Source organism: Miniopterus schreibersii (assembly GCF_964146895.1).
Source record: "Miniopterus schreibersii genome assembly, chromosome: 7".
NCBI classification, from domain to species: Eukaryota; Metazoa; Chordata; class Mammalia; order Chiroptera; family Miniopteridae; genus Miniopterus; species Miniopterus schreibersii.
This window is the reverse complement of record NC_138108.1, coordinates 1,706,165-1,723,370: the sequence shown is the minus strand read 5'-3', so window position 1 is coordinate 1,723,370 and position 17,206 is coordinate 1,706,165. Positions and strand designations below refer to the sequence as shown.

Here is a 17,206-nt window from a genome sequence, read left to right as displayed (position 1 = left end):
TCTTCCTTTTACTCTGTGTCTCTTTTAAAGAATGCAGCCGGGGTTTTAAAGGTCAGGGTCACTTTGCCGTGACTTGCTCCTTGCTTCTCGTGGGGCGTCACCCCCAGTGTAAAGGGCTCCTGCTGAGGGTCCCAGTCACCAGCGCATCAGGACACGGGTGGGAGCCTGCGGAGGGTCGAGCCCTCGCAGGAGCTGCCCAGTGTGTGTCCACAGAACAGTCACGAGGGTGGCACCCAGCTCTTCTTGACTCTGTAATTTTCCTCGACTTCGGGGAAATTAGCTTCTTTTTAATTATTACAAATAAAACAGAGTTTAACCAGACATCATGCAGCGAGTGTTACGATGAGCCTATTTTTGTTCCAGAAACACGGAATAATCCTAAATTCAGAAACAGCCACCAATGGGGAGACTTCAGACACTCTCAATAATGTCGGATGCCAAGGTTCTACCAAGATGACAAAAGAGGAGTTAAACACCCTCAAGGCAACGGGGGACGGGACCCTGGGTAAGTCCCGGTTCTCCCTGGGACCCTGTCACCTGTGGTCGGCACTGACTCACCTCCCTGTGTGTTAGAGCGGGCGCAGTCATCACTGGCCATTAACAGTCACGCCGCATGCCACCTGTCCTGTCTCCTCATGGGTCCTGCCGCATGGTGTGGTCACCATGGGTGTTGTCTGGCGTCGCCTCCAATCAGTGCTCACCCCCATGGCTGAGGTCACGTTTCTCTTGCTTCTCAGAGGTGCCACATGAGACTGCGAATGCAGGGAAGGCAGTCTCCAAATTGAGTGACAGCTTTGACAGTGCTGCTTGGTTTCCTCAGATACGTGCCCGGTGTGGCTTTTAACTTACTGAGGTACAGGTTGTCCACGGTCAGATAGCAGAGGCTGGGAACCACGTTTGCAAACCACATGGCACGTCCTGTGAGACGCTCTGGGGCAAGGGGCTGCCTGTGGGAACAGGTGGAGGCTGAGGCCGTGACAGAGGACATCTCAGTTACCATTGTCAGTGTAGCACTTCAGGGGGGACAGGTGGCCCTGGCGGCCAGGGGGAGAGACAGGCGGCCCTGCTGTGGAGGGAGAGGGACAGGCGGCACTCTGCGGCCAGTGTAGACAGAGGACATCCTTTACAGCGAGAGTTGGATATAGCTGTCCCTTTGTCAGAGGTAATATTTCCATTCTGCCACAGTTTTGCTTCTGAAAGACTCTAAGCCGGGATTCCAGTGGACTGTAGGAATATCTGAAGGGCCCACTGATTCATCTCTGTCGTGATATTTGGCCTGGGGCCGTGCAGCCTGAAGCTGCCCCTGTGTGTGCCTCCTGGTCCCTGGTCACCTGGTGTCTCAGCTTCACAGGGAGGCCAGAGGGAGGTCAGGCCGTGACTCGCTTCCATTTGGAGGCTTCCATCTTATTTCTCTTTATTTTGGAAATGCAGGAGCCTTGGGGCTTGTTTCCCAGGGCACCTCTCTGTCCCTGTGACTACAGAAGGAACAAAGCTCTTTTCACCATGTGCTAGTTGCTGAAAGTGGGTAATTGGTTAATGTCCCTCACGCCTTTGCTCTAGCTGGTGAGCAGCTAAGAATTGGAGCTGCTACTCTTGCTCAAACACACATTTTGCAAATCCTTGATAATCGCTGGAAACAGGCACTTAACAAGCCAGAAATACCAGTTTGGTCAGTGGTCTCTAAATGTTTTTTAATCACTATCAGTAAAGGATTGTGGGGACTTCCCAAGGTGTATGTTTATTTTTAATTTATATGTGTATAATATTTCATTAGTATACAATGTACATTATGAAACAGGCACTCATAGAAACGTCTAAAGGGTGAAACAAAACTAATCCTAAGTGGAAGTCCCACTACTTCCCTCGTTTTCCGGGGTTGGTGCACCCCCGGCGGAGACCCCTGGGTCACCTTCAGTGACTCGGTATCTATGCTGCAGTTTCATTTGTTTGAAGAATCCAGACTATAACTTCATTCCAAAGCAGTGACACGTCTGTTAATTTGTAACTTTTTAATTGATGAGTCATTTATTATTCAGTTAAGTGGTCACCGTGCTGTGTTTGCCTCCCGCAGGGACGCCCCATCTGGTAGGGAGTGGAGCGAAGGCATTTAGGGCACAGGCCGCTTTTTCAGGAGACAGCGGTTGGGTGGAGGAGGGTGGATTTCTTTCTACCTTGTCTGAGTTATTGCAAAAGTATCTTTCCTGACATTGATCTTGAGACTGAGTTCCTTAAGCTAAACTGAATGTTTCATTTATAAATGATTGGAAAGCAGCCTTCAGGGCTGCGTGATCCGCAGTGTAGTTTGACGGCTGACAGTGTGAGCTGTCGGATGTGCACTGGGGAGCGAGCGTGGGGAACACCAGCCTGAAGTCCCTCTTAAACCCCATCATTTTGGGCTGTTCGGCTGCCTGATCCAGAGCTCTCTCTTGTTGTTAAGACTTAACTTCACCTTTGACAACCAGCTCACACACGATGGCACCCTCAGCCACTCACCCTGGTGATGGCCGTGGCCGTGGCTGTTGGCAGATGTGGTGGCTGCTTCGTGGCACAGAGCTGGCAGAGCTTCCAGTCCGGGTGGCTCTGTGCTGACACTCTCTCTCTCTCTCTCTCTCTCTCTCTCTCTCGTAGTGGGGCCGGGTGGGGATGAGAACTTGTGTTTACCTTGTTGGGTCTACTAAGTGGTCACATCATGGGGTCCCTTCAATTTTCTCAATGGTCTTTTAGGAAAAGCCACTGCAGTGAAGGTGAAAAATGAAATTGTGGAAAATGTGGGGAAAAGAGAAATCTTGCAGAATACTGAGGAAAAACAGCACAGAGAGGGCCCCGTGGAGAAGTGCGTGGACGCGGAGGCCTTGCATCCTGCTGACAGTGCCGAGGACCCGAAACCCTCTGAAGACAGAGCCCCCTCCCCAGGAACGTTAGCTGCCAGTGAGGCACAGGTTCAAAGCCCAGTTCTCGAGAGCATGTCCTACCTTGAGCACACAGAGCAGGTGGGGTCTGGCGAGGTCACAGGTGCCCCAGATGCTAGGACCGGGGCTCCCCTTGAGCCGTCTGAATGTCCCTGTGAGCCGGGTGGCGGGATCCTGGGTCCTGTGACTGGGCAGGGCAGCCAGAACGCTGTGGACACCGACAGCCAATGTGACGAAGCTGTGGAAAAACAGGAACCGGGAGAGCAAGACTCCAAGACCAATTCGGGAGGGGTTAGCACAAAACCGCATCAGGAATCTGCTCCTGTGCAAACCGCTGGAGTTGAAGAGGTGGGCAGCTCCCAGGGCACGGAGGAGGCAGGGCTCACTGGACTGGGGGAGCACGTGGGCGCAGCGGCCTCAGGTCCTCCGAGGTGTAGCAATGACACAGGGAGCCATGGTGACAGAGGTGCAATAGACGTCCCCAAAGAGCTGGATCCAAGTGCAGGGCGTGGTCTAGAGAAGGAGCTCACCGACCAGGATGTTGCTGAGCCCAGGGAGGTGCCCCTGGTTCAGGGCACAGGAGTCGGGGGGGAGGTCAGCGACCAAGAGGACGAGGGGAGGGGGTGCGGGAACGAGAACCTGGCCCAGATGGAAGACCTGCCCAGTCCCACCCACCCCGCAGCCAGCGCCCAGGAAGCAGCGGGCGCAGGAAGGGCAGGTGCCAAGAGCGGACCCCTCGGTGGGAAAGAACCCAGTGGGGAGAAGAGCAGCCAGCCGGCAGAGGGTCTGGATTCATCTCCGAAGAAGACAAAAAACAAGAAAAGGAAAAACAAAAGGAAAAAGTCACCTGGAGAAACCCCAAAGGGTGTTAGGGAGGAGCTGGCGCCCCAGAGCCCAGGGCTCAGCGGAGTTATGGAAGAAGAGCAGGTGGAACCCGCCGAGGAAAACCCAGGCGCGGGGGCGCACCGTGAGGCCACGGGGACCCCAGAACAGGACGCAGCGGCAGGCGGCAGCGGGCACCCCGGCTGGCCTGGGGGTCCCGAAGTGGGGTTGGACGGAAAGCTTAGCCAGGAAGACGGCCACGTAAACGCCGGGGCCGGAGGGGCTGAGGGAGGACCGGTCCCCTTGGACGGTGCTGCCACCCAGGCCTCAGGCTCCAGTGCCAGGGGCTCAGAGGAAGGGGCTCTGGAGGCCGACGCTGAGGGAGCCACCGCCCCCAGCCACCCTCCGGAGAAGGAGGGCGCCCTGCTCGGAAATGCAAGTCCCTCCGAGGACACGAACGCCGCCTCCCTCGCAGAGGGCGTGAGGTCAGAGCACGCACGGCAGGGAGGCAGGGAGGGCTTGGAGAGCATTAGTCTAGAAGACGACGACTTGGCACCAGCAGGAGAGGTGGAGGACGTCCATCCAGAGAGCAGAGAGGAGGCGAGGGGTAGAAGCGGGGACAAAAGCAAAGAAGACTGCAGCCTGTCGTAGGCCGAGGCCGTCTGGTCGGGCGGGGTCAGAGGGGCCCGATGGCACTGCTGGTCCAAGCGGCAGGCTCCTGTCCATTCCCTCCGCTGTGAGACCTGGGAGATGTCCTAGATGGAGACAGACGCACATGTGACAATCAGCCAACACTTTATCTGCTACTCTAAGTTATAGACTGTTACTTGTAGATTTATATTTTGTTATCACTCAGATTAGAAAGATACATTTGTTACCAGTATAAGTTCTAGCCAAGAGCATTCCAGTAGTATCAAACAATAGTGTATACACTGTTTATACTTCTGCTTAAAATAAAAATAAACACAGTTCATGCCTGCCTTAGGCCCATATGAATGTGGATATTCTTGACCAGGTAGATCAGCATTTATTTAAAATGACCACATAGCATTCTGAGGCTTCCACATCATAAGTAAACTCATTTGTCTCATTCAAATATATGTGCTTTCATGTTTCCTTCTGATATGTACATGATAACCTGCACGGTATTTTATTTAAAAAGGAGATAAATGGCCAAACAGCAAGTAGGTCACCGAGTGATATGATTCGCACCTTAGGACAATAGCTCATCATTTTAGGGATCAAGTACTGGGAGCCTTTACATGCCTTTACCTCATATAGGATTTTATCTCAGCCAATGCTTTGGACCTCGATGTTCATACCTGAACTTATTTTATAGATTTTGACTTCACTTCATGCCAATTATGTACCAAAGTCATTTTATACAAAGATTTTTAAAAATTTTTTTCTGAAAGAGATGTATGCTGAAATTGTATTTCCTACACAGTCTTAGGGTAGGGAGGATCATTTCTAAAATTTATTATTTTAACCTTAAAATGACTTCTCTTTCTATTTGTCTAATCGTCTTTCAAAAGCGCAATAGGAAAGGGTACTGTTCTTGTGCAAACTGATGGTTAGAGTAAAAAAGGATATTTTCAGTAGCTGAACCACTCTGGGTATTTTGCTATAAATGTTTGCATCTGTTGTGTCTCCGTATAGTCTTACCGGAAAACTCTTGTTCCGATCTTCCTGAACAAAACATGTATTTCATATATAAAGAAGCATTTTTAAAAACAATTGTAAAGTTGAATTGAGAAATAACTATAAACTATTAAAATCACAGGGAATGAGCACTGTGTGTGGGTTACACTGTATGGGAGTGTATGAGTTCATAATTGTGTCCCAGAAAGACCACAACCTCAATATAATTTGAGGCAAACATGTTATAATGTAATTGAAATAAAGAATGTTTCTAGTTTTACAAGCCTGTGGTTCACTCTTTGGGCTCCTTGGGTTCTGACCGTGGCCGCTGTCTTGCGTAATTCACCTGGGAGTGGCTGGCTCCCTGTCGGGGTTCCGTGAGGGACTCACGCCTAACAAACACCCTTTGTCAGTGAGGACTAAACTTCCCTCCCGGCATTTAGCCTGGGCTGGTGTCGCGCCACCTGGGCAGGACTGTGGAGACCTTCCCCGGCAGCCTTGCCCATGAGCCGTGGCTCCTCGCCCATGAGCCGTGGCTCAGAGGAGGAGCCAGTGGAGAGACATCCCCATTCCGTGCGCCAGGACTTAAAGAGTGCTTGAAGAGTGTGGTGACAACGGCAGGTAAACGGTGACTTTCTGCATAAGTGTCTTGGGTGGAGGGTGAAGGGGCTGCCAGAAGCCCAGCTGAGCCCTGAGAATAGAAAGCCTGGGGCTTGCTGGGGACCCACATCCAGGGGCTGCGGAGCTGGAAGGGTTTGAGCTGATGCCTCTCACCTCAGCAAAGCTGCTCTCACACCGGACTGCACGTTGGGCAACAGCCATCCTTGTCAAGGCCTCTGCGGCCACACTCGCTAAGCGTTGAGATCAGCGTTGAGATATTAAACCATGTTACCTTCTTTCCTTCCTTCCCCATCTTACCCAACAGCAGACTTACAGACGTGCTGTACTTCACGCCCCGAGCCAGCCAGCCAGCAATCTCATGTAGCCCCTCAGTCGGTTCATGAATAAACACTTTTCATCACCTCCCATGGAAGGCAGGGCGCAGGGAACAGGCAGATGGGACCCAGCTCCTGGTGGGAGTGGGCAGCTGGGAATCAGGACATGGGCACGAAAAAGGAAAGGAATATAAAATAGATAAGAAAATGGAATGTGATATTGAAGAAAATGTCTGGGTTTATAACTATAAAATTTTTTTTCAGCGTTGGGTGGGTTTATAGAGGGAAAGAATGGATCATCCATTGGAAGCTATTTGGGTATAAACTAAAGTGGGGCTCAAAGGGATCATGAAATTATCTTGTGCTTGGCACTTTCAGGTTCTGTTTATTTTGTTACCATGCCTTCCAAAATAACAACTTGGGGTGTTTGGAAAAACTATGAGAGCAAGCATGGAACTTGGGTTGGAGTGTGGATATGTGACTGTTTTAAAAGAAAGCAACGCTGCATTTTATATGAATTGTTTCCATTTCACAAGGCTCATCAGAAGCTGGCCAGTGAGAATGCTGGTCCCTGGGAAACAGGACCCTCCTGCCCGGCGTCCAGGCCCAGCTCTGAGGTCTGAGGTTAGGTCTAGAAAAGCAGTGGGGTGACATGATTAGGGGCGTGGCTCTGAGGCTGGCAGCGGGGCCTTTGGAAAGTTGCTTAATTGCACTGGACCTTGGGTCTTAGGTCATAATAACAGTGCCCCCTGTGGAGCTCCGTGGGTGAAAGAGGCTGGTGGGAGGGCCTGGCGCATCGCTCCCTCCATCCATCATCTTTGTGCCACTAGGCTGGTGTAGAATTTGGCTCAAACCCCCACACCCTCTGAGGGCTGTGGTTTCCCCACACTGAAGAGTGCGTTCAGGGGGATGTTAGGGAGTTTCCTGGGTGTGGATGTGTATGCACCCTGATATATCCGGGTGGGAGGGAGAACAGAAACCTGATTACCCCTGCATTCTAACTCGAAAGAATAAAAGCATCTGATGGCTGGGTTAGCACATGTGTAGTCAGCAAACTGTGATCCACAAATGTAGTCAAAACTCCGGCCTGGGCGGGCCTGTGAGAGAGGCTTCTGGGGGTACCCTCTGGAGCGCGGGCTGATGAAAGTGCTGGTGACATGCCGTGGGGTGCCCAGCGTGTTGCTTGTACCCCGCTAATGATGTTAAACCATGAAGCCTGTGAGGTCTTGTGTTGCAGTGTGGTTTGGCCCCAGAGCCCTTGCATGCTACCCCACGTAGAAGATTAGCTCGTTTGCATGCGGCCGGACGCTGCCTCTGACGGACACGCATGTGCTGGCAGGCTGACCGCCTCACCCCGCGCTGAACGCCTGCCCCGCCCTGTGTGGCCTCACGCGCCCTCATTCGCTGTGGTACGTGTGTAATACCCTCATCATCATCGTCACTAACCCGAGTGCTCATTCCCAGCGGAGCCGTCTGCTGAGAGGCGCAGCCCCGAGTCCCCTAAACCTGTGTCTTTCTGATTTCTCCAGACATTAGGTTGAGAAAGCTGGTCGACGAGCGGGAGTGCTTGCTGGAACAGGTAACTGCCTTTTCACTGCTTGACGAGCTCTTGGGTGGGGCACCTGGCGCCAGGAACCTCCCCATCCTTCCGTCTGGCTGTCAGGACCCCAAATGCATCGTGCTTGAAAATGGCGATCAAGCCAGCCCCGCTCTTGGTATTTTTATCACCTGAAGTCAGGAGGCTGACAGAGAGGTCTCAGAGCCCAAGGCCACAGGCTGAGCTGGGGAGGCTGCCCACGAACTGTTGCCTAACATTACTGTTTACACTGGGGGTAGAGAACCCTTTTTCTGCCAAGGGCCATTTGGATATTTATAACATCATTTGTGGGCCATACAAAATTATCAACTTAAAAATTAGCTATGAAAAAAGCTAATAGATATATTGAATTTCAAGTCCCACCTGTGGTTGCCTTGGCAGGGCCAGACCAAACAATTTCAGCCCATGAGCCAGACACTCCCCCCCTGGTTTACACAGAAGGCCTAGGTTAACCAGGAGGGGCCAGGGCACGACTGAGTCAGTCCAGACTCCAGTGATCCTTCGAAGTCCATTTTGTAATCTTGGGGGTCAGTGCCCCTTTCCGGCAGGTTTGCCGATCAGAGTTGTCACTGCGGTTTACCTCATCACTCTCAAGAAGTACTAAACGGTTGTCCTCTCTGGTCTTTTTCCCTGTGGGATAGTCATGCAGTCCTTCCAGTCACTCCACGGAAGCCAAATTCCTCCCGTTTCCCACTTAGGCCTAATCAGATGACCTGCCTTACTTTTTTATTTAATCCTGAGGTTATTTTCCAGTGCTTTTCAGAGAGTGGGAGAGAGAGACTTCGATGTGAGAGAGACACATTGATTGGGTGCCTCCTGCATGCACCCTGAACGGGGCCGGGGACCGAGCCTCTAACCCAGTTACGTGCCCTTGGCCAAAATCGAACCCGGAACCCCTCAGTCCACGGGCCGATGCTCTAACCGCTGAGCCAAACCGGCCAGGGCTCTGCCTTTCTTTTTACAATTCCATTGACGATTTTCCTCAAAGTTGGGTAAACACTGAATACGACAGGAAGGGTCTCTTCCGAGTTCCGTGATCTTTTATAAGATCCCAGGATGAAGCACCGGTCGGGCAGGTACTCGGGTCCAGCCCGTCCGTGCCCGGGAGGCTCCAGGCGGCCCTCCCGGCTCCTCGGGAATCGGGCAGAGGGTAGCAGCGCCCCGCATTGCTAACACCTACACAAACATTTCAACTGCTTTATGTACAGTCTCCTGAAGTCAAGAGGAATGTCAGCCTTGGAACACCTGTCTCCAGAGCTGTGTTTTCATCCACTGTACTTCCTTCTGAGAACAGTACTAACGGGCAGGAGTTAGTTTGTCTCATTTGTGCTGGTTCCTTTGTTAGAGGGGAGAGACTCCCCGTCTCCCTGGTGGACTGTAGCCTTTTCCTGCATTTCTCCCGGGCATAATTATATAACCGCTGGCTGGCTGGCTGGCATCTGAGACACGATGCCTGAAGCGACTGAGTGACTGCGAGGCAACATCCAGTTCTGTCGGTGGGGCATTTGCTCCTTTGTACCCGTTTCCTCTGCGATGGGCTCTAGGCCCAACTTTTTAGTCTCGTTTGGAACAGAGGAATTAACATCCTTTCTCGGTGCGTGTTTCAGATTAAGAAACTCAGAGGGCAGCTGGGAGAAAGGCAGAAGAACGGCAAGCTGGACGCGCTGCGCCCCGAGGACGGCATCTTGGAGAACGGGACAGACATGCACGTGATGGACCTACAAAGTAAATGTCCACCCCATGCAGGAGTCACCGCCTTGCCATGCGCAATGTTAGCGTGCTTGTGGGGGAGGGGAGGGGCCGGCGTGGTGAGGGACGCCCCGGTGTTCCCCACGCCGCCCCCCGCCAGACGCCCTTGATTATAAAAGCACAGAGACGGTTCCCTATAAGATAGAGCAGGATGGGCAGGTGGGCCGGCAGGGATGTTTCTGTGTGAGCCTAAGAAGCAGAGCAGGTGCCCCGAATCGTGCAGATGCCACCATAGGGCGTGCTGCAGGAAACCACCGTTACTGTGCTGGATCCAGCCACTTTTCGGCCTGCCGATTGTATGGGAAATTGGCAGGCATTTTCCTGTGCCAGTAAACTAACTAGAAAGGGGCTGCAGGGGCTACAGTGAGGCCCAGCCTCTCCCCGCCCCCCTCCCCCTCTTCATCTTTGCTCTCGAGCACGCTCTCCCCCGGCACTTTTCCAGCCTAGGTGGGTGGAGAGGGCGCCCTCCTGTCTCAGCTCAGGAGGGCTGGGGGACCACAGGCCAGGACTTAACAGGTTTACAAGACGATCACGAAGTAAGGGCTTGGTTCCCAGTAACTATTGTTTTCACATTTTAAAAGCCCAAGAGCTTACCAAGTTCTCCTTCTCTTTCAACCTTTAGGGGATGCCAACAGACAGATCAGCGACCTCAAATTTAAACTTGCAAAATCTGAGCAGGAGATAACTGCACTAGAACAAAATGTACGTGCCTGTGCCAGCGATGATGGGCGCGCAGACGATGACTAATGGCGTTGTATTTGCTGGGACTTGCCCCCGGGAGGCTGAGGCAAAAAGCAACAGAGATTTTTAGAACCAAAAAAGGTCCTCACTGTGTTTCCTATAAAGAGGGAATGTAGGGAAAGAAAGGTCCTTATTGGAATTTGGGTTGTATAATTGATACTGACCCTTTGTAAAAAAAAATTTTTTAATTAAAATTAAAATTTTTAAAAAATGGTTAGCTGTAGAAAGTAGCTTATGTGGCCAGGAGATTTTTGTTGTTTTTTAAAATTCTGTTCTTTAAAAATAATTTCTGAAATAATAATTTAATTAAAAACCGCTTCCTTCAGGGATGTCCCTCTCGCCTGGCCACTTTTCTTTCCCAGCCAGGCCAGCTCTCTCTGGCCCCCAGCTGTGGGCACTCACGCATCTAGCATGCTTGGGCAAATTTGGGGTGAGCTGTGTCCTAATCCGAGGGAGCTTATCGCAGCAGGTACTCTTCCCCCCACACTGTGTGCTTGTGGTAGAACTTTCTATAGGGACAGAATAGGGACAGCACAGAGAGTGATGAGTTTTATGAAGCAGGCCTTGATCCCGGCAGAATGAAAGCCCGAGGCAGGCTGTGGATGCCCCCAGGCCCTCCTCTCACCTGTCTGAGCTCCTTGCCTGTCCTCACCCTCCAGCCCCCCGACCCTACCCAGGGAGAGATCAGACTGGAGCAGAGGGCCTGGCGGAGCCCTTGCTTCCCAGCCCTATTCTGCTTGGACCGGCCCGTTTTCCAGCAGAATCATCCTGTAAAGGGGAGAGATGGCAGCAGGGTGTCAATGCTCTGGGAGCCACACCTTTGCACTAGGGCCAGAGAGAAATAAGTCCCTAACAGGGGTCAGTCCCGGGTTGCTCGAAAATACGAACCAATAGTTTGCTTGGCTGGAACCTACTTAACAGTCAAAAAGGCTGGGTTGTAATTCTTTGCCTGGTGTACTCTCCCTTCTTATTAAACTACACCCTTTGATCTCAGATGTAATAAAGCAACTGAGGAAGAAAACAGGCCAGTCCATTTATGCAGCTGGTTTTCCTTCCTCTTAGGTAATAAGGTTAGAGAGTCAAGTATCACGTTATAAATCAGCTGCTGAAAATGCAGAAAAAATAGAAGATGAACTGAAGGCTGAGAAACGGAAACTGCAAAGAGAGGTAACGGCTCTGGGCTGTTTCTGAGAAAAGAGTGGGTCCCGATGTTCTAGCTGGGTGAGCAGAGAGAGGATTCACCGTGGGGGGTCGGCCACTGGGTTACCACTGTCCCATCAGGCCACACCCCTGGAGGTCTCGTGTCAGATGCTATGGGAGCTCGGCCATGGAGTTTTCAGTCTCATTTCCTACAGTTTCACTGTAATGTGTTATATGTGGGTTTATTGTGACTTATTCTGCTTGGGATGTGTTGTTTCTTGGCTCTGTGGTCTTTTCTCTCAATCAATTTTGGAAAATTAAAAATTTTTTTTTTATTGACTTTAGAGAGGGAGAGGGAGAGAGAGATGGAAACATTGATGAGAGAGAAACATAAATCCACTGCCTCCTACATAAGCCCCTACTGGGGACCAAGCTCGAAACCCGGGCATGTGCCCTGACCGGGAATCAAACCCTGACCTCCTGGTTCATAGGTCGATGCTCAACCACTGAGCCACGAGCCTTTTTTAATTAAGAAATACATGGAGCCCTGGCCAGTGTGGTTCAGTGGTTAGAGCACTGGCCTGTGCACCGAAGGGTCTCGGGTTTGATTCCCAGTAAAGGGCACGTACCTGGGTTGCAAGTGGAATCCCTGGCCCCGGTCGGGGCACACGTGGAAGGCAGCCAATCAGTGTGTCTCTCTCACATCGATTCTGTCTCTCTCTCTCCCCCCCCTTCCTCTCTCTAAAAAAAAAAAAAAATCAATGGAAAAAGAAATATATCCTTACTTCTCGGATGAGGATTTTTAAAAAAGAAACACAAGCATTCGCACATATGTGAGTGTGGATGTTTGGGATCTCAGTGGTCCAGGTTAAATTCTTTTCAGTAGGGCTGAAAGCCAGTGCCTCACAGCTGCCTCTCCTCCTTGTTCCCAGCTCCGCTCTGCATTGGACAAAACCGAAGAGCTGGAGGTGAGCAACGGCCACCTGGTGAAGCGTCTGGAGAAAATGAAGGCCAACAGGAGTGCGCTCCTGTCCCAGCAGTGAGCCCCTGCTCTCCTGCACGGGCCTGGCCGGGGTTGGGGGCATCCTTTCACAGGCTGTCCTCTGGTCCCATCTGGGAGCTGCTGCTTTCCCTGCTTCTGAGAGGACACCAGTGACTCGGCCAAGGGAGCCCCGATAGCCTCCATGCCTCGTCTGCAGACCAGACCTGGTGGGCGCCTCCCAGCACCTGCAGGGCATTTGATAAGCACATCGGGCCCTCTGGGGCCTGTACCCCGACGGAGCGGCAGCCTCTTCGTGCCATTTAAAAGGAGTAAAGATTAAAGTGGGACTTGCGTTTTCTTTTCCTGTGTCTTGCTGGAAATAAGGGGAAATGTTATGGTGTTGGGACTTCCTTTCAGGGTGGAATCTGAGGTTGGAGCGGGGTCGGGAGTATCTCTTAGTCTATGCTTTTCACACACACACTGTGGAACCACAAGCCATTACCGAGCGGAACTCTCGCTGGAAACAAGGGGTGGTCTAGACGTAAACGTGGCCTTAAGAAGACTTTACAGGCAACAAACGAAGCTTTTCTAAGGGGTTTTTGCCTCCGTTCAATTCTACGAGTACTTTTTCCAGGGAATTCGGCAATAGCTTCCTGAAAATGACAGCTTTTCATTTGCATTATTTAATCCTTGTATTTGGAATTGAAGTTGTTAACTTTTAAAGAATGTGCTATTAGAAAAATTAAAAAATGAAAGGTTGAAATATTTCAGCAATGTGGCTTTTTTTCTCATTGAGAAAGATTTTTAAGTATTTTATATTGTTATGTATGTTTGGGGTCATCTTTATTACTTAAGCACATCATTTTTCTTTCCCTGTTTAAAAAACAAACAGGCGTAATCACAGTGACTTAAGAATGGTGCACGTATAAGAATCAGCGTTCTTAGATTAGAAAGTAAACTGAGGAAGTCACAGACCAGAGTGGAGACAACTGTGATATCGTCAAGGACAGAAGTAGAGAAAGTCTGGCTACTTGATGACTTTTAGTTACCCTTTGTTTATGTTGTGTTTCAAACAAGGCTGGTTAAGTAGGACAGCCTGTCGGCACATCACCAAGTATAAACCAAGGAAGACATGTGATCCCAAACTGTCGTGCTGGCACGTGGAGAATGCTGGGGCAGGGAACATGAATTGGGTGTATACAGTGAGAAAAGCCTCCCAACTTAGTGTTAGAGGTCACCCAGGTCAGTCCCCAGCACTGTCTGGACCCAGCATACGCAGGCTCTCGCCCTTAGGTGGGAGAGACGGGGTCTCTGTGCTGACGGCACTCTGCAGGTCAGGTCCCCTTGGTGATATTCCATGGATACAACCATCGGGTCAGCAATGCACGGCAGTGCCCAAGACCACTGTCGCTGCACCATAGTCAATACCAGTGTTTTCACAAAGAAACCTGCTTTGCACCAATCTTGCGAAAGTTGGGACTCCCCACAGCAGTATGGTTGTATTCAGGGCTCCCCAAAAACTGTACACGCACTTTGAATGATTATAACGTCAGTGTTTATTAACACACACCTCATTTTCAAAACTTAAAAGGATCCACAGAGTGAATAATTTTTTTGTCAACGCCTGCTTTCCAACTGGTGACCGTGCTGGTCCAGGCCCTGCTGACAGCAGGAAGCAGTGGAATCGCCAACATCAAGGACCATTTCCGGCGGTATCTGTGCTCCCTCCAGGCGTTGACGGTTACGAGTTTTGTACCATAAACTTCATCTTTCATGTATCCCCATAAAAAAGGTCCAGGGCCACTTTAGGATAAATTTCCTTTGTTCAAAGCCCAGCCTGGCTTCGCCTACTATTTCAAACCAGTTAAACCTGAAAAGGAGTGAAGGTGAAGTGAGCCATGGGCTGTTACAGCCGGGGACCTTCTGGGGAAGTGTCCGAGCACAGCCTACGGCGATGCCTGGTTTCCAAGGGTTCCTAAGTCTGAAGTTCTGCTTCACCAGCATGTCCTGTTCCCAGGTCTTGGCGAACACCGTGGGTCCCCGCAGGGTCCGGCCCAACAGCAGGGTTCGCCCCATCTTTTGGACAGGGGAGGAGACATAAACACGACGAGCCTGGGACCGGGCGGAGGCCGCGCAAGGAGCAGACGGGCCCGGACCGCCACCCCCTGGGGGCCAGGGGGGCTGAGCCCAGCAGGCAGGAGCCGACGCCCTGGGGGCCCAGCCCAGCAGGCAGGAGGCCGCCCCCTGGGGGCCCAGGGGGGCTGAGCCCAGCAGGCAGGAGCCGACGCCCTGGGGGCCCAGCCCAGCAGGCAGGAGGCCGCCCCCTGGGGGCCCAGGGGGGCTGAGCCCAGCAGGCAGGAGCCGGAACTCTGGGGGGCTGAGCCCAGCAGGCAGGAGCCCGCCCTGGGGGCCGAGGGGCTGCCACCGCGCTGCGCACGACGGGCGGGGGGCCGAGGGCACGGGGAGGGGCCTGGCCCAGCCTCCTGCGCCCCCAGCCCCCTCCGGCCGCGGCGGGCCCAGGGTCACGGGGAACAGGGACGTGCGCACCGCACCGTCTCATGCTCCCGGCTCCTTCCCCGTCTTCACACAAACCCTCCCACCCGCGACACAGGCGCAGCTCCCAGGGCATGAGGGCAGCGGCCACGCGGGGCCAGGCGGCCGGCGCCCCGGCTCCCGCTTGCCCCAGGCCGGGCCCCAGGGTAAGCCCACGGCGCTCGGGAGGGTGGAGACTCACGTCCAGCGAGGCGGCCGCTAAACAGGTTCCAGTCCGAGCGGAATCACCGCGGGGAACGCGCGCGCCCGGCTCGCGCGGGAACCGGCCCTCGCGGCCGCACCGGCTCTGCTCACCCGGTGTCTCCGTACGTCTGGCTTCTTCGTCGCCTGCACCCGCTGTCGTCTCCCTGGGGCGCTGAGCCTCTTGGCGCCTCTCAAGCTCCGCGCCCTGGGGCCGGGTCCCGCCGGCAGCTCGGGCGAGGCCTCGGGAGCCGCCCTGCCCGACGCCGCCGTCGCCCCCTGTTCCCGCCGCGGCACCGCGCAACCGCAGGGGACGCCGACGGGTCGGGATTTGGCGCCCACAGACTGAACCAATCACGGCGCCGCTCCTGCCGGCGCTGACCAATGGGAGCGCGCGGGGCATCAGGCAGTGGGCGGGCGTCGGGCGGCCGTTTACCCGACGGGCCTCGCGGCTGCAGGCGGAGGGCGCGTGCTGAGGCCGAGGAGGCGGCGGCGACGGAGGTGAGGGCGCGGCTCCCGGGGCGACGCGCGGGGTGGCGACGAGGCCGGGAGCCGGCTGCGGAGGGTACGGTGGGACGTTGGCGGTGGGACGGAGGCCGTCGGGGCTTCCCCGGCCCAGGCAGGGAGGCGGCGGGTTGGGCGCCTCCCCGGGAGCCCTGGAGGCCCAGCCCCGCGCCCTGGCCCCTTTCTCTCCGGTACAAGCGGGTCCCCAGCCTGGCTGCGCGGGGTCAGGGCGGAGTGAGGGCTGAAAGCTCGCTCGGAGCATCCGGGGGCCGGAGACGGGGCGCATTACGCCCTCGGGGGAAGGTGGCCCCTTCCGGGTGCACCGTTGCTCCGGCGCCGTGGGCGTCTGGTCTCAGGCGGGCGCGGGAGGCATCGCGAGAGCCGGGCGTTGGGCGAGGACGGGGCGCAGGCAGGGGGGCGGGGGCGAGCCGAGGGCGAGCGGACCGTGCAGGCGGCGGGCAGGGCGCGGGCCGAGGGCGCGCGTGGCTGGAGTGGCCGCGGAGCTCAGGCCCCTGCCGCGCCTCGTGGGCCGCGCTGGGCTTCAAGTCTCTGTCCGAGGGGCTGAGCCGGTGTTGCCGAGCCTCGGGTTTGCGCGTGGGGACGATTACCCTGGGCAGGTGCGAGGTCCCTGGGGATCCGTCGGAGAGTCGGGGCTGAGATGGGGGGGGCGAGACCTGCGGGGGGGGGGGATGTGGGGGGAGCCCCTGGCTTCCCGCCTGGTCGTGGGGTTGAAAGCCCCGCAGGGAGTCGCGTGGGAAACAACGGGGAGCACGGAGTGGAACCGGGCGGAAACCCGGGAGTGGAATTGCCGATCCCGCCTGGACCTGCTCCCTCAGGGCAGCCACGGCCGCGCTTCTGGGACAGGGCAAGGGGCCCCGGGGGCCTTTGCCTCGAAGCCCTCACTCAGCACCCCGGGGGCCGGGGAGCCCCTGCAGACGCTGCACCGAGAGGCTCCGCCCAAGAGCCCCCGGGGCGGGACCGGGAAGGCCTGTGAGCGGGGGAGGAAAGGGCCTCTGCCAACGCGGCACGCGCTGCCTGGGTGCCTCCCTGTCCCGGGGTGGCTGCGAGAGCCTCGGGCCCAGCCCAGGTGACGGTCTCAGGCGTCCTCATGTGGCAGCCGGGTTCCAGGAGCAATTGTTAATTTTTCTGAACACCTTCACTGAGGCGCAGTTTATTTCAGAATACACGAGTCAGTGGTTTTATAACTTTATCAAGTGTGCAACCATCAAATCAAATGTTTTGGAACATTTTAATCCCTCCAGAAGATCCCTTGTGCCCCACTTCCCGTGCCCTACCCTAGGCAGTGCTGATCTACTTTCTGTCTCTGTAAATTTGCTTTTTCTGTACACTCGTGTATATGGAATCATACAATATGTGATCTCTTGTCCGGCTTCTTTCTGTTCTTGAGATTAGTCCACAAGGTTCCATGTGTCAGTAGTTTGTTCCTTTTCAT

At 54.2% G+C, this 17,206-nt stretch overlaps 1 protein-coding gene across 43 annotated transcripts in view; it reads left to right on the top strand.

Moving 5' to 3' along the window:
- Positions 1-13,285, top strand: part of LRRFIP1 (LRR binding FLII interacting protein 1) — a 94,076-nt gene extending 80,791 nt beyond the window's left edge. For 24 of the 43 annotated variants that reach the window (XR_013999141.1, XR_013999142.1, XR_013999143.1 and 21 more), the window contains 4 exons: positions 364-505; positions 2,725-7,716; positions 7,837-7,886; positions 9,512-9,550. Coding sequence is in view for 19 of the 43 variants with exons in the window: in XM_081142324.1 (XP_080998450.1) it covers positions 364-505; positions 7,837-7,886; positions 9,512-9,629; positions 10,276-10,355; positions 11,457-11,561; positions 12,467-12,577 (606 nt within the window). In the remaining 24 variants the exon portion in view is untranslated. Of the gene's footprint in view, positions 1-363; positions 506-2,724; positions 7,717-7,836; positions 7,887-9,511; positions 9,630-10,275; positions 10,356-11,456; positions 11,562-12,466 lie in introns of those variants that run through there. The other 19 variants (XM_081142324.1, XM_081142322.1, XM_081142320.1 and 16 more) reach the window with 1 other exon arrangement.
- Positions 13,286-17,206: the final 3,921 nt, after the last annotated feature.